The following is a 16,289-nucleotide window of genomic DNA, read 5'->3' as shown; positions in this document are numbered from 1 at the left end:
CTTGGTGCCTTTGACAGATTTGTGACAATCTGTTTGTATTTGTGAACATATCCTTCCCTTGTTTCCCATGATCACATCTGCACCTTGATTTCATTACTGCTGGCACGGGAAAAAGACAATGTAGGCCAGATGGCGAGTGTGTTTGTGGGTCTGCCTGTATGTGTAAAAAAAAAAAAAAAAAAAAAAAAAATGCTTGAATTTATTAGAAGTAGTACATATGCCTGTTGGCAGACAGAAAATATGGAGAAATCTAGTAAATAACTTACTACATATACTTCAATCATGTACACAAACAATTCTTTCATATTCAGTGTTCAGTGGGTGGTTAAACACAAACTGTAATCCTTATTTGGGCCAAACAAGAATGGAACTATTGGAATAAGTTGCTATTTTTTGTTGTCTGTCTGGCTTCCTTTCCGTCTTCATCAACTGTGTAAAACGTGTGTTCAACTATAGGCCTACTTAAGGACCTAGTTGAGGACCAGACAAAGCATGGCTCTGAACACCCACACATCTAGTGCCTGTACATTGAGGTTCATCATATTTGAGGAGAGGACAACCTCCCACCTTGGTGGATCCTGACTGTTGTAAACTTTATGCCTATGCACCAGCAGCAGCTCAAAGTTCCCACCCTTTTTCAAGTACTTGGAGGTGGTGCTGGCCAGCGCTTGGCTTAGATATCCCTTGTTGGCTGTGAAGCTTCAATACTCACGTGGACAATGAGAGTGAGACCAGGAAGGTTGTGATTGGGAGGAATGAGTGGTGCTTTGTTATTGGACTTCTGCTGTTTTTATGGATTTTGACAGATGGGCATTCTATCGGTACTGATGGTGGTCTGCTTGCGGCACGTGTCGAGGGGGCGTGAACTGGAGCGCTGAGTGTGGGTGCGTGTGTGTGTGGGTGTGTGTGGTCTTGTTTTTGTACATGGTGGGGCCAATTTTTCGGGACTTCATAGAGTTGTGGGGCCCACCTGTCCTGGTGGGGCCAATTTGCTGGGACCCACAAGTTTAGACCTCTTTTTGAGGGTAAAGACTTGGTTTTACAGTTTAGGTTTCAATTGGGTTATGGTTGAAGTTAGGGTAGGGAATGGGGGTAGGCAATTATTTTTGATGATTGGGGGCTAGCAAATGCATTATGTCAATGAGAGGGCCCGACAAAGATAGTACCGTAAGGATATGTGTGTGTGTGTGTGGTTGGGCGAGTTGTGGCGCTAGGAGTAGATTAGGAGCAAAGGGGCGCCTAATTAGTGTCGTACCTTTGTTATTTGACAATTACATATACCGTATTTTCCGCATTATAAGGCACACCACATTACAAGGCGCACCTTCAATGAATGACATATTTTAAAACTTTTTCCATATATAAGGCTCTACAGTAGAGGCTGGGGTTACGTTATGCATCCATTCGATGGTGCTGCGCTAAAGGGAATGTCAACAAAACAGTCAGATAGGTCAGTCAAACTTTATTAATAGATTGCAAACTTGCAAAACTTGATGGAAACTTCAGGCAAAGTGAGGCATCTTTTTCCAAAAAAGGCCCATCTCGTCGCAATTAAAAACTTACTGTGCAACGTAGCCTTCATCAATCATCAATTGTTTGAATTTTTGCACAAATTCATCGGCCATTAGTTAATACATTTATGTAAAACTGTCTGAACACCTCATGGCCCGAGGGGAGAATGACGAGAATGCTACATAGACACATTTCTATTATGTATCTATGTACACACATAGACACATATGGTAGAGGTCCCTCTTAGCCAATGGGATCCCAGGAAGATGCCAGTAATAGCCAATGGCAGAGCAGCTGTAAGTATTTTGCATTCAATAAACTCTGGGAGCTGCGAGTAGCAGCCCATTCTGTATTTATACCTTTCGTATCCTGAAACTTCTTTCGTAACAAGAGGCAATATTTTCCTGTTGAAGAGTTTTGTAACTTGAAAATTTAGTATGAAGGGACGGTCGTAAGTAGAGGGACCACGATAACGTTTACACTGTAAGAGAACACACAACTGAGCACCCCCCACTTAATTCACTGGAGCAGTGGATCATCTGAAGATGGCTTGTACCTTCAATTTTGGCTTGCAACACAAAGCGGGAAAAAAACAACAACCAGCTGACTTTGGTTGAGTAGTGGAGTATAGTACACCTTGCACCCGTCAATCACAATGCATATATAAACAAATAAACATTCCCACTAATTTGCGGTCTTCATTAACTTGAACTGTTTTTGAATCTAGGAGGAGGCCCAAGCACAAGCATGGAGAGAACATGTAAACTCCACACAAGAATCATGTTAAAACTGCCTGCGATTCTGGTAGGATAAGCCAGTGGTTCTCAACTGCGGTCCTTAAGTACCCCTATCCAGCCTGTTTTCAATGTCTCCCACAGCCAACACAGGTGTTTCAAACAATTAGCTAATCAGCAAGCTCGCATGAAGCCTGATAACAATCCTCAGGTTTGTTGACTGAGAGACACATGGAAAACAGGCTGGATAGGGGCACTCGAGGACCGGAACTGAGAGACAGTGGGATAAGCTGCTCAGAGTATGGATGGATAATGTTAATTCTTTTTTCTTTTTTTTCCACATTTAAATGTTACATTTTAACTTACAATTTAAATTGATCTAAAAATGGAGAGGATCTTTTGTAATTGATAGTGATTCTGTTTCAGTCGTTTCCATCAGAACTTCACCAGCTGCACAAATGGAAACAGTCATGGACAACACTGACACCCTGTGGAAAATAAGACAAGCAGGGACAGATTCTCTCACAAATTTCAGAAGCTTATTAGTCTGTTATTCGGTTTTGTTTTCTTTCTTTTTTCTGAAGAGGCTCAACTTAAAACTTTTATTTTGATTCATTTATAGTTCTTACTTTAAAATTAAGATAACTTGTTGTTTACAAGCTTGTAGGTTCAGCAGCCCTGAGATTTTTGGCAAGCTACAGTGGTATGAAAAGTATTTGCTCTCTTTTCAATTTCCCCACTTAAAATATTTATGATCATCAACAAAATGTAACTACCACAAATACCAGCGACAGCTAAGGCTGTTTGTTTCTTTAATGCATGAGTCTGAAATGTCCGAGTGCATATGAATGCACCTCACAGTTCACCGAACGCTTAATTCTATTGGTCGCTCTTCATGTACTTTGGTTAGTTCACATTAATTTAAATGCATGTTAATTGAATATGACTAAATGACTATGATTGGTTACAACTCAATTTACTGAGGTTCGTTAAGCAAAATTTGCCCAGATAATTTCAGGGTCACTTTGATGCACAACATGGGTCAAAAGTGACCCAACCAAGTTTTTATGATTTGTATCTTTGCAATAACTTACTGTTATCATTCAGTATATTCCTCAATTACCTTGTTTGTGGTCATTAAAAATTGTTATTTTATTTGTCTTCATACTTTTGGAATAAAAACGATGTTTTCATTACTACCCTTCCAATGCACGTGTCATTTTTGACCCACATCTACTTTTATGTTATTTCATGTAAGCCATAGTGCTGTTTTGCTATATATTTGAAATAAATGCATTTATCATTTACTATCACATATATTCAAAATTTAAAAAAAAATCTAAATATATGCAAAATCCAATGTACAAGGTCACCACAGCGCTCAGGAGATATGAGGACATCCTCCGCTTCACGGTTTGACAACAAGAGGACCATGAAGTTACGTCTGGAAACAGACCACATGGCAGCATTTTGAAACGTGTGGAAATGTTTCCTGGACAATTGCAAAAAAAAATCATCCCCAGTGTCTTTGGCCCCAATAGACGAACAGCTGGTGCCATTCCATGGTAGGTGCAAGTTCTTGTAGTATATGCCCAGCAAGCCTGCAAAGTATGGAATACAAATTTTCTGGATGTGTGATGCAAGGGTCCCCTATGTCAGTGGTTCTTAACATTTTTTTTCAGTGATGTAACCCCTGTGAAATATATATTTATTTTTTTTTCAGCCAAGTACCCCTAAACCAGCGCAAAGCATTTCTGATCAGAGTGCTGTCCCAGCATTGCCTGATTTATTATTAAACTTTAGAACTCTATTTGTATTTATGTGGTCTCTTGAACTATTTGGAAATAAAAAAGATAGAACTTGAAAAAATAAATAAATAAATAAATTAATTAATTAATTAATTAATTAATTATTTATAAATAAAGATTTATGCACATAGAGATTATTATTAACATAAAGTGTCATCTTTTGGGATCATAGTAAAATAAATAAATAAATAAATAAATAAATAAAAGCTTTGTTCTCAAAAAGAAAGAATTAACTAAATTTTATATGAAGTTTTCAAATGATGGACAGGTGGCACATTACAAGTTGGGTCAAATCATTCTGGCGTGGGGGAAATGCTGTTTTTTTAGGACCCTGAAATTCATTTGCCGACTGAATATAAAATTAATTTTATGAACTAATTTATTTATTAGAAATATTTACATATACTTTTAAAATATATTTTAAAATCTCATGTACCCCCTGAAGTGCCTTCACATATCCCCATTTGAAAACCACTGCCTTATGCAATAGATGGATTTGTCTACACAGGGAGACAGCCAGAAGATGAGGTGCAGAGGCACCTTGGGGAGAACATTGTCCTAAAATTGAGCAGTGAAATTATACAGAAAGGGGCATATAGAATATGGAAATAATTGTATAAGTTCTAGCACACTTTTGGAATGTATCTAATTTTGAATTCTATGTTGACTATTTTGTTGCTCATTCTCTTTCATTGGTCACAACATCATGTAGCGATAATTGGGTCGTTGTTTGCGACAAATTAATAAGTTGAACGGCACTTGAGGAAGTCGTAATTCCTTCAATCGCCTGTAGGGGGACCACGTTTGATTTACTTAAATTTGGAGAAAACGAATAAAAAGCCAAATCCTCATTTACTTACTCATAATGTGAAGTCACTACACCTACACATTCGTGGTCCTTTGTATTAATAAAATAATTACTAATCCACTCTAACAGTCAAAGGACTTAGGTGGAATAGAATTCATAAAACATGCATTTATTCACTATTGTCGCACAGACAGGGTCAAAGCACTGTCCATCGAACTATCCTACCAAAAGAAGAAATGAAATAAAAATGAAACTGATGAAAATAAGAGTAAACACAATCTAATGATGTAAAAAGGGAGGTTTTGACTTGCCAAGGGTGTACTTGCACTTCCATTTTCAGTTGTTTATACTGTACGTACAGCACTGTGACCAGGGTGGGAACTTACTTTGAATAGTTGGTGTAGGGTGTCTGGTGATATCTGAGGACTGTGAGGAGATAATGCCAAAGCTTTCTTCATCTTTTCAAACATAGTGTGCACATCTAATAAACATAGTAATTCCAGAATTCTAACATGTTCCCCCAACCTCAATATAAATAGCTCAAAATCTGGAATACCTTTCCATGGCATTAGCCATGGAAAACGGGTCAGACCCAGCGAGAGTACCCCTGCAACAGTGTCCTGCCATATGCTGATATGCTGAGAAAAAAAATCAGTCACCTTCAACAGGTGCACTACAAGGACATCTATAATGCACTCGACAAGGTTCTACACCCCAAAAATATAATACAAAGGAAAGCATAATGCATTGCACATTTAGGGCGAAAAGTTGCTATTTTGTGTTATGCTATTTAGTTGTTTTATCCTTAACTTACCACACATTTGACTGACATTACCAGTTCACATGAAAACTGCAGAACCAAGAACTGTTGCGTTTACCCACAGCAGATGGAATGGGACCGCTTTCTGTTGTGTGTGCATGAGCTTAACTCAAAAGTAGGGTTGCCAAATTGTGTGTGTGTGTGGGGGGGGAAGTAAAATCTAACAAAGACCCATTTTGCTATTTCCACAGATTTTTTGTTGTTGTTGTTGTTGCTGTTTATCATTATTCTGCATTGCTGGTGTGTCCAAAATGAAACAAAAAACTTGGAGTTGCGAGGATTCCACCAGACACGAGCATAACACACAGCAGGAGTGGCGATGGGTCAGGAGGTATCGTGACTCAACCCTAATCAACCCTTGAGTAGCTTTTTTTTTTTTAATTATTGTTATTAAATAATCGGTTTTGTTTTGTTTTGCGGAGTGTTTAAGTAATGCGTCAATGTCACATTGTAGTGAAGGTTGAAATTCAAGTGAATAAAATATGATAATTTATTTCAATATGCAATACGTATTCTCATTTCGTTTTCAATTTGAAAAGAAAAGTGAAATTGAAATTTAGTTATGTCATGCGGACAGCCATATATGGATCAATATAGCCCAAATGTAATAGTTCCCGTTTTTTCATTTTGTTAATGAAAACCTTTTCACATTTAAACTGAAGTTGTTTATATCATAACTTCCTTTTATTGTTTTAACATTGGACCAATTTCCGGTTTTGCCGCGACGAAACTCCGCTATTTTGACACTGACAGGTGTCGAGTGTGAGTTTATCTGCCTTTTGGAGCGAGACTAATGACTATTAATCTCGCTTCTCTGGCCCTGCGGGAACCTTGACGCTGACGGTGCAATGTGTTGATAGTTTTCAATCAGTTGAAAATATGGAGCCTCCGGATTTTGAAGCCATGAACTTGACGGATCCCGCAGAGAGCGCTTACCCCATATGTGACAAATGGAGAGAGGGCACCGAGAGTTCGGTGTTCCATCTCGCCAACATCTTCCTTTTCCTCGGCTTCATGGGTGGCAGTGGCATTTACGGACTCTTTTATCTGTTCACCTTCCTGACTCTGGGCTTCTTCTGCGCCACTCTCTGGGCGTGGACGGATTCGTGCACCACCGACGCGTTCCTGTGGTGCCTCGCGCTCTTCGCTGTGTGTTTGGGTCAAGTTCTCCATCTTGCCTACAGAATCAGGAGCGTCTCATTCGAAAGGGACTTCCAGGACCTTTACAACTGCGTTTTTAAGAAGATCGGAGTATCACTCTCACAATTTGGAAAAATCGTTAATTGCTGTGACGGGGATATCCACACCGTAGAGAAGGATCACTTCTTCGCCATAGAAGGGAAGACCTCCATTGATAAGCTGTCGTTGCTCATGTCCGGCAGGTGATACATATTTTTATATAGGCGAATAGAGCCACAATTCCATATATTTGAAAACTATCATTTACAAGTAGTTCACGATGCTTTTGAGTGCAATCAAAACATAATAAACACGTTCGGTGTTTGGTCTTGAATAAAAAAAACTTATATAAGTAAGTTTATTAGAGGTTTATTTATATAATTTTATTTGATTTCATAGAATTGATTTAGTACTATTTTACTTTATGTATTAATTTATTGTAGGCTATTATTTATTTATCCAAATAAAGCAATAGAGAATAGATTTTCATTTGTAATGTTGGTCTGGCAGAGTAAAACAAAGTAAAGTAAAAGCAAATGCAAATACAGTGACAACACACTGTACAGTGTGATAGAGTTATTGTAGTTACATATTGCGTCATAACCAGTTGCACAGGGCTCGGCTAATGACCAATCACCACTCACCTGTTTTCTGTGTTTTGTCATGTGACATTCGCAAACTGAACCTTGAATTTTATACAACCCAATTTGATAATTGTAACAAATTCAACAAACTCTTACACATCTTCTATGTACTGCTTTGTCTATAATAAATGTCATTTTAAATTTATGCTTCTATTTTGCATTGTGTAGTGTGTGTGTGTTTTTTTATTTTATTTTTTTTTTTACCATGAAAACGTCTCTAGTCAAGTCTTATTAGCCTACAATAATTGTTATATTAAGATATCTATGTTAACTTGACGTTACGTCATAAGCCGTACAAGAAGTGTGCCAAATGATGGCCATTGGAATTATAGTGGTTCACGTAATAGATTTTTATGCAGATGATGTGGAGTCAATACTGTTTCAAAATTGTTTGACTTCTGATCAGTCTGGGGCTAGGCTTGGTTTGAGGCTGACCCTACAGCTGCTGTGTAACTAATGCTTCTCCTGAGATGTTGAAAGAATAGACTTCAAATACACCACACAAATTGCATTTGTTTGATTTGTGGCAGAAATGTTATCTAAAAATATATATTTATCTGAAGCCATTGTTTTTGCCCTTCAGAATCCGAGTGACTGTTAATGGCGAGTTCCTGCACTATATCTACCCATTCCAATTTCTGGATTCACCCGAGTGGGACTCTCTCAGGCCATCAGAAGAGGGTGTCTTCCAGGTCACCTCCCATTCATATACACAGACCAAATCAAATAAGTTGTGATTAACTCATAATGTCATCACCATCACTTTGCAATCCTGGTCAGAAATTCGACCCTACCAAAGATATCACTTTACAATCACTCACTGTGTATTTTTCTGTCTTCAGGTCTCCCTATCAGCTGATAACCCATGTACATACGTGGCATGGAGGAGGAAGAAACTCTATCTTCTTTTTGCTAAACACCGCTACATAGCCAGGATCTTTGCCCTGGTTGTGAGGAATGACATTGCAGAGAAGTTGTACTCCCTTAACGACAGTGCGTTCAACTGCTCGGGGTATCGCTACGATCTCCGCTTACCAAGTTACTGCCACATGCCGGGGACTGAATTAGAAAAAACAGATGTCCCAGTGCCGGTTGAAGTGTCTGCTTGACCACACAAACACAGCTTCTTCGATCATCTTATTTTCATCCATCCTAACAACATTTACATTAAATCTATATGAATAACGGTGAATGCAGAGTAAGCGACATACTGTATGTTTCATGTAATGGGATCAAAATGGGATTTCTCACTTTAGTTCTGATGCTGACAGTCTTGCAGAACCAGGGTCACTCATTTTTACAGGCGTCTTGAGAAATGGCTGACATTGACCCGTATCAGTAACAAAACACTGTTTTAACATTGCAACAAAATTTTGCCATCTTCAAAAATCTGGATGAAACACCCAACTTATATAATGGAAACAATAATAAGTGGATGTGAAAAAAATAGGTTTTGGTAACTTTTATTCTGTAACACCTTACGAGAAAATTGTATAGGCTAAATGTTACATTAAACAAAATGTATGATTTGTAAAAAGGGCTACTGTAAATGGCTGTTCATTGTATATTCCATACATGTTGATTAATTTTGGCACACAATGCTTTACTTGCTTTATATTAAACCAAGCTAACTAATATTGTAGCCAAAGGTGATATAGCTATTATGCTGTTTATGGGGTATTGGTTTTGTTATTGCTATTTATATGTTGATTATTTAATAAACTAAATCTTTGACTATCCATTGTCCAGGTTTATACTTCTTTTTTTTTTCTATATGTTCCGTCTTATATAGACACTCAAAGTATCTCATGTCATTCTTTTGCATTGCATTATACTGCTAATATTTGAAAACAAAGTAGTTTTGAATTAATTTGACATAATGGAGTTAGCCATACAAATGCATCGTAAAATGTACAGCAAGTCTACATATGAACATTTTGTTTTCAACATGCATGTCTTTTCTTTACAAATAATTAAATTGCCTGACAAATATGTTACATCATCCATCATCATAGTCATTTAAATTATTATTATTTTTTTAATTTACAATTAGTTCTCAACGTTTTAACATTTTGAACAGAAATAAGGCATTTCAAATTGAATTTACAATTTTACACCCAATTTTGAGAGCTAATTGGGCTTCTCTGAGAAATAAGAGCTGTATCAAACAACTACAAAAACATGTAACCACTAAAGCTTTTTTTTTTTCTGCTCATGTAAGTGAAGACCAATAGTTGGCATCTTAATAATGAAATAATAATGTGATGTAATATTTTTTTCATACTGTATTTTTTTTTGTCAAACGTAAATGTGAAAATAATTGATAACAATAACATATTAGTATACTATAATACAGTATATTATGTCAGTTTGAGAGGCGGGGTTTATTAAAAGAGAGAACCATCTCTAACGGTGTATGAAATTTTTCAAAGGGAATAAATGAAAGGATGGATGTTCAAGTGTATTGTGGCTCCCCCTGTCGAAATTCCCAGTCACTGCAGTTGCGCTCCTTGTCCATTTTAGTCTCTGCTTGTCAACCCCGTGGAATGTGCGACGTACATCATCCAGGCAACACCCCCCCCCCCCCCCCCCCTCCATCACCAACACACACACGCCCCCACCTCACCTCCCCCTACCACTCTCCCACCACTGTTCTGCAAATGCTCTCTGCAGCTCACTCTTCTTTTGACGTAGTCTTTCAAAGAAGTCTTCCCTCCATCCTTGCTCCTCACAAACAACCCTTTGGCTGTCGCTGAATCGGTAAGTAACAACTACGGCATTTATATTCTCAGCACAAACTCAGAAAGTTGTAGGTGTGACAAATTCCACTATGGAAACTGAGCATGTGCGTGTCTATTTTTAAAAGCACCACCAAGATCATGCACAGCATCTGATAGTCAACGCAGGGAAATTACTGTTGTCCACCTTCGGGAAAGATACAAAAGTATCATGTGTTCAGTAAATATTTATTTTCACCGTAGACTGACAAAAATATTTATTTTGTATATATGTATGTATGTATGTATATATTTTGTATTTTGTATATTATTCCTGCTATCCGGCTCTTATTCCATATGATAATTGAGTTTAACTAAATGAAATAACATTCGAGTACATTTTAAACCATATATCAGTAATTTCAAATGTGAATGATGTTTATGATTTGTAAAAATAAAATATAAAGTGTAAATCTTAATATTTGTGCTGGGTTGATATATTCATAAACACTTTTATTAACAATTCACATTATGAAATGCGTTTTCAAGTTGACCGTACAATGTAATTTTACTGTTTGGTTTTTCGGGTTGATGTTGTTGTCAGTTCAGAAACATGATCAGATACTGGACACTGTACTGTACTGTACACTAACACAAAAATCAACACGAGTTCATCGAGAACAAATCAACTGTAATTGAAATGCATACATCGGCAACTTGGATTTCTCTGCATTCTAATTGACAAAACAGACTTTTTGAAAAAGAAATCCACTAGTCTGTAGCAATCCTCAATGCTTCAACCCTGAGTAATTTTTCACTTCTACTGCGATCTGTTTTTGACCTCCATGCAAGGTGACCCTGCAGCAGGATGTCCTCTACCCCTGGGCCGTCCTCCCCCCTCCTGTTCACAAGTCTTCCCCCATTCCACTCAGCCACCCCTGTATTCTCATCTGTGGAGCCCAATGCTACCACATGCCAGGAGTGGGAGAACGCCCACCATCTTCTCTTCCATCTGGGGAACATGTCTTTGCTGCTGGGCCTGCTCATCCCCACCACGCTTGATCTGCACATGATCCTACTTCGCCTTCTTCTCGTGACAGGTCTGTAGTGCGCCGTCATTTAGTGGCACCGTCTCACAGCTGGAAGTTGCCATTGTTTTATTTTTTCAAGATCTAAATAAAAATATTGTCCCTTGTTGTAAGGTTCCAACAAATGAGAGATAAAGGAAGAATATAATGGTGGATGGAAAATGCATTTACAACATGTTTATCTTCCACTTGGAACCAGACAAGAGACAGGAAGCAGCAAGATTCATGGGAAAGGCGGTTGTAAAGGGTCATTTATTTATAAAGTCTATTCAAAGAGCCATGTCTCAGAGGGACTGAAAAGGGAAAGGGAGCAAGAGAAATAGAACAGAAAAAATATGGGGTCGCTGGATTTTAGAGCCACTGTATATTTTGTATAAATGTAAATATATTATGTCCTAAGAGCAGTGATGTCCAAACTTTTTCCTTTGAGGCCCGCATACATAATAATAATGGTAATAATAATATTGTGTTTATTTATTTATTTATTTTGCTATTTTTAAATAAGAGAAACAGTTTGGATTTTTTCATGATTTTGGGGTGGCCCACACCCCTGTATCCCACTTGAATAGTTCCGCCCCATCCCTGAGCCAATCTCCACATTCAGAATCAAATGAAGAGTCGTACTCATCGGTTATGAAATGAATACTTTTAAAGCGGTGTTTACTTGCAGATTTTAGTCAATCGTTAATGTGATGTGTTTATAAATCACTTCATTACTTAAATTACAAAGTGAAATATTTCTATTTTTAGTTTTAAATACTTTATTTGCATATCCAGAAAAGCAGGCTGTGTTAAAATAAAATTTTGTATATGCTGAGGGCCACTAGAAAATTGAAGGTGGGCCGCAAATGGCCCTCGGGATGTAGTTTGGACACCACTTCCTTAGAGAGACAGCGTGTATTATTTAGCACCATCTAGTGGTGAACTAATAATTCATTCAATAAAAAACAAAAACAAAACAATTTCAATAATATGGAAAAAATTTATGTTGCATCACATCAACGTATATTTTCTATAAAAGCGTAGATCAAGTAATAGCTAATTATATTACATAGGTCGCGCCGCACCTTACAGGAAGAAGAAATTCGCTAACATAGTTAGCCTCTGGTCGTGCTCGCAGCTAGTGTCGGACCAAATGGGTCGACCGCCGCTTACCTTCCACAGCTGAGGCCTGCAGGTGGTCGTCACTGAATCCCGTGATTCGGACTCCCATCACTTGCCTCCCTCTGCTTTGCTCTCGCTAGCTTTTTCTAGCTTCTCCAGCTAGCCGATCTTGTTAGCCCCTGCAGCGTGTCCTTGCTAGCTCTTGCTTCCCATTTCCACTGCTCCTTTCTTAAAATAATAATTGGTAGTAAAAATGAAGTCTCTCTGAGACACTGTGCGTCAAAATTGGTGCATTCTATTAGTTCACCACTAGAAGGCCCTAAATATTACCGTATCTTTAAATTTGAAATACACTGTACCTTTAAGCTGTTTGTGTTTCTCCTTTTTATTTCATCCTGACAGGATGTGGTTTCTTCATTGCTTGGGCAACTTTGTACAGGTGTAACATGGACGTGATGGTTTGGAACGTGGTTTTCCTGGTGGTCAACATCCTGCACTTGTTGTTTCTCTTATACAAACGCAGGCCGGTGAGTTATGAATTACTAGTAAGTTTAACTAACCAACTGCATTTGAGGTAGGAAGTACAGCATGTCTATTTATGTTGAGTTAGAGCCCAGTTTTACGTTGTCTAAGAAGGAGGTCACTAATCCTCCTGAGTTTTGCTCAACCCCTCTTCCCTTTGGCTTGGAGCTACATTTTGAATACATAAAATCTATGTCGGGTGGAGCTCACAAGAAATTTGACAAATAATGGGCTGTGGCAAGAGAACAGAACTTTGCAGGGGTTTCGGTCTCCACAATGTTACTTGGGACATTGTTGTATAGCCGCGTATAGTGAGGGGGACAGTGGCTCGAGCTCCTCTGTGATGTAATTTTGATAAAATAGAATAGGTAGCTCTGGTGGGGTTTGGTTCAGTAATGTGCCAAAAGCAATGTGACGGAATAAAAGCATGTCTTTAACAATAGAATACAAGACTTCTCCTCCTCAGCCAATGTGCCTTTCTCTATTCTTGGAGGTCTTCAGTAATAGATTGTTATAAAAGAATACTTAAAAGAGACTTTTTTTCCGCTCTTTCAGATTAAGATCGACAGGGAGCTGAGGTCGGTGTATAAGCGGATGTTTGAACCGCTACATGTGAGAGAGGCTCTATTTCGAAGACTCACGGGTCAGTTCTGCACCATAGAGGTTATAAATAAAGGGGAGGCCTATGCTGCAGAGGACAAAACTTCTGTGGACGAACGACTCAGCATTCTTCTCAAAGGGAAGTATGTACCATTCCATGACCGTGTTATTGAGTTTAACTTTAATTAGTATTAGATATGCAAACATTACTTTAGAAAAAAGGGTCTGTACTCTGTATGAACATGATTATGTTTACATTTAGAAGGAAATGTGTTCTGTCTGACTCTTGTGTGTCGTTAGTATTAATTCTGTAAATTTTTGTGCAACAGGATGAAAGTGTCCTATCGAGGCCATTTTCTTCACAACATCTATTACAACGCTTTTATTGATTCACCAGAGTTCCGGTCCACTTTAATGCACAGAGGAGAGAAGTTCCAGGTATTATTTTTCTTTATTTTTTTTTTTCAAATTGAAACACATGGACCTTATTAGCCGATAACATCTTTTGTGAAGTTTATTCACAATACAGTGAAATCAGCTTCAACTTTTGACTTTGAGAGCCACTATAAGTTGTGTGCACATGTACTTTCATGTTTGTAAAACCGTCACTCGCTTATCGAAAATGCTGTCAGCACATGCTAAGGTGCAAATGTTTCACAGTGACTATTGGTGAATCTGGCTCATTGTTTGATTTGTTTTTCTATTTCTATCCAATATGTGTGAAACATTTACAGTGTGTGTTGTGCTTTTTTTTAATTAATTTTCTTTTTAAATAATGTGACTGATAGGTAACCATTGTGGCAGAGGAGGACTGTAAATATCTGTGTTGGTCACGAGAGAGACTCACCTACTTCCTGGAGGCAGACTCATTCCTAAATGAGGTGTTTAGGTACCTCATTGGTAAAGACATTACCAACAAGCTCTACTCTCTCAATGACCCCACACTCAGTGACAAGGTTGGTGCAATAAATACAAGATAATGACAAGACCACAACTATTCAACAAGTCTTTTGATTTGTGGTTGCAGAGCAGATGATAACATGTTCTTGTTGGTTTGCAGGCAGTGAAGAAGATGGACCGGCAACCCAGTCTCTGCTCCCAGCTATCGATGATGCAAATGCGGAACAGCATGGCCAGCACCAGTGACAGTGATGACGTGCTCAATCAGATCCTAAGAGGAGGATCTGCTGGATCCTCTCTCCGTAAGTCACACTGTCACAGTAAGGTGTTTATGGGTCCCCAAACATACCCTATGGCTCATTGAAAACATCACTCTTGTAAAAATATATTTTCAGTCTGATCTTCGTTAAGTTACATTTGACAATTTATTATTATTATTATTATTATTATTATTATTATTATTATTAAAGGGAATGAGGTTGTGCTTCCACTGGACGCAAAGCTAGTTGCTTGTGTTCAGGCACACAATGCTTTGCAATACTTGCTGCACTCGTCTTCAAAAATACAAAAGAAAAGAAAACTCCACGCATGCGCACAATTAGATTACACATTGTGCCAGACTTGAGCTGGGCAAAATGGTGGTTCATATTTCAAAATCTTCCCAACGTACAGTATTTTAGCAAGCCAGTGTGAAGTGTAGTTTTGATTTAAAAAAAAAAAAAAAAATCTAACCCAGGCCCTCAACCAGCTCTTTTCAGCTTTTATATAAAAACATTAAATGACTCTCTTCCCTCCACAGCTAATTATTATTGAACCAGCACAGCAGAGGTCATTTATGCACTTAAGCACATTAGTCCAAATATTAAACCAAATATTTGTGTCAGGTGAATCCAATTTGTCGAAAAGCATAGAGATTGTTGCCCTTCAAAATGCTTTTTACTGCTGAAGAGAGGCTCTTTTTGTTTAGCACAAAGGCTCTTAACATTTTAATGTGGACACAGTGTTAATGGAGTCCCATTCTGAGAACTTTTTATAGTCTAACAGAATCCACCATGCAGGATCTAGGATATTATCCCACTATGTGTATTACTAGCTACGTTAACAATGGGTTAGCCTATCGTGTTTTGAGTTGTCCTTATGTTGTGGTCTCTTTCTAGAAAAATCGCCAGGGGCCAAGGTCTCTTCAAAAATGAAGCCAATTGAGGAAGGCATGGAGGATGACGTTTTTGTTGAATCTCATCCCTCCAAGTCCTGCCGTCTGTCCAGCACATCCACTGAGGAAGTGTAAACTGGGGGAAGCAAACACACATGCACCTGTGAGAAACAAAAGAACACCCAAGCCGAATTACACGTTGAATGCCAAGATATATAATCAATGAAAGAATTTAGACTAGTTGTGTTTTTTTGTAAGATAATATGCTGAAATGTATTTCTTTTCCATATCTGATGTCATTATTCTCTATATTGTGGAAATGTTTTAATTGCTACTGGTAATATTTTGTTTTTTTGGGGGGGTGCTTGTCCACCACCATCACGTGCTAATTTAAACAACCAAGGAAAGTTTATTAACTGTTATTAGCTGCCTACTTTTAATGAAATTATGTCTGTGACCAAGCCGTTTTGAAGTTTGTGGGATTGTGACAACACAGTAAACAATAATTAACCCTGCTGCCTCCTCCCTAATGAAGTGTCCTTTTTACATTCAGTGTGTTTCTCAATCAGTTCCAGAAGTTTTTTCAGTTTAGAGTCATATTTAAAAAAATATATATATTGGTGTTACAAAATATTTTTACAAACGCGAGGCCTAAAGCCATATCCATGTCAGTGTTTCAAAGTAATTATTGATGATTGCT

At 38.0% G+C, this 16,289-nt stretch overlaps 1 protein-coding gene across 1 annotated transcript; it reads left to right on the top strand.

The window, feature by feature from the left end:
• Positions 1–6,428: 6,428 nt before the first annotated feature.
• LOC144022385 (popeye domain-containing protein 1-like) lies at positions 6,429–16,070 on the top strand. The gene is made up of 10 exons (XM_077527138.1): positions 6,429–7,064; positions 8,089–8,197; positions 8,348–8,604; positions 11,087–11,322; positions 12,817–12,941; positions 13,492–13,679; positions 13,866–13,974; positions 14,325–14,492; positions 14,597–14,738; positions 15,594–16,070. The coding sequence occupies exons 1-10, from the start codon at positions 6,562–6,564 to the stop codon at positions 15,722–15,724; spliced, it is 1,968 nt and encodes a 655-aa protein (XP_077383264.1). The 5' UTR covers positions 6,429–6,561; the 3' UTR covers positions 15,725–16,070.
• The last annotated feature ends 219 nt before the right edge of the window (positions 16,071–16,289 follow it).

The sequence above is a fragment of the Festucalex cinctus genome, chromosome 7 (genome assembly GCF_051991245.1).
Source record: "Festucalex cinctus isolate MCC-2025b chromosome 7, RoL_Fcin_1.0, whole genome shotgun sequence".
Classification (NCBI taxonomy): domain Eukaryota; kingdom Metazoa; phylum Chordata; class Actinopteri; order Syngnathiformes; family Syngnathidae; genus Festucalex; species Festucalex cinctus.
The sequence above is the reverse complement of the archived record's forward strand: the minus strand, read 5'-3'. Positions and strand labels throughout refer to the sequence as shown.

Bases quoted from the DNA above. Each gene is read 5' to 3' on its own strand.
- LOC144022385 (XM_077527138.1), top strand. From the start codon at position 6,562: ATGGAGCCTCCGGATTTTGAAGCCATGAACTTGACGGATCCCGCAGAG. The intron at 8,198-8,347 runs GTCACCTCCCAT...TTCTGTCTTCAG, and splicing joins CAGAAGAGGGTGTCTTCCAG to GTCTCCCTATCAGCTGATAA. The intron at 13,975-14,324 runs GTATTATTTTTC...TGTGACTGATAG, and splicing joins ACAGAGGAGAGAAGTTCCAG to GTAACCATTGTGGCAGAGGA.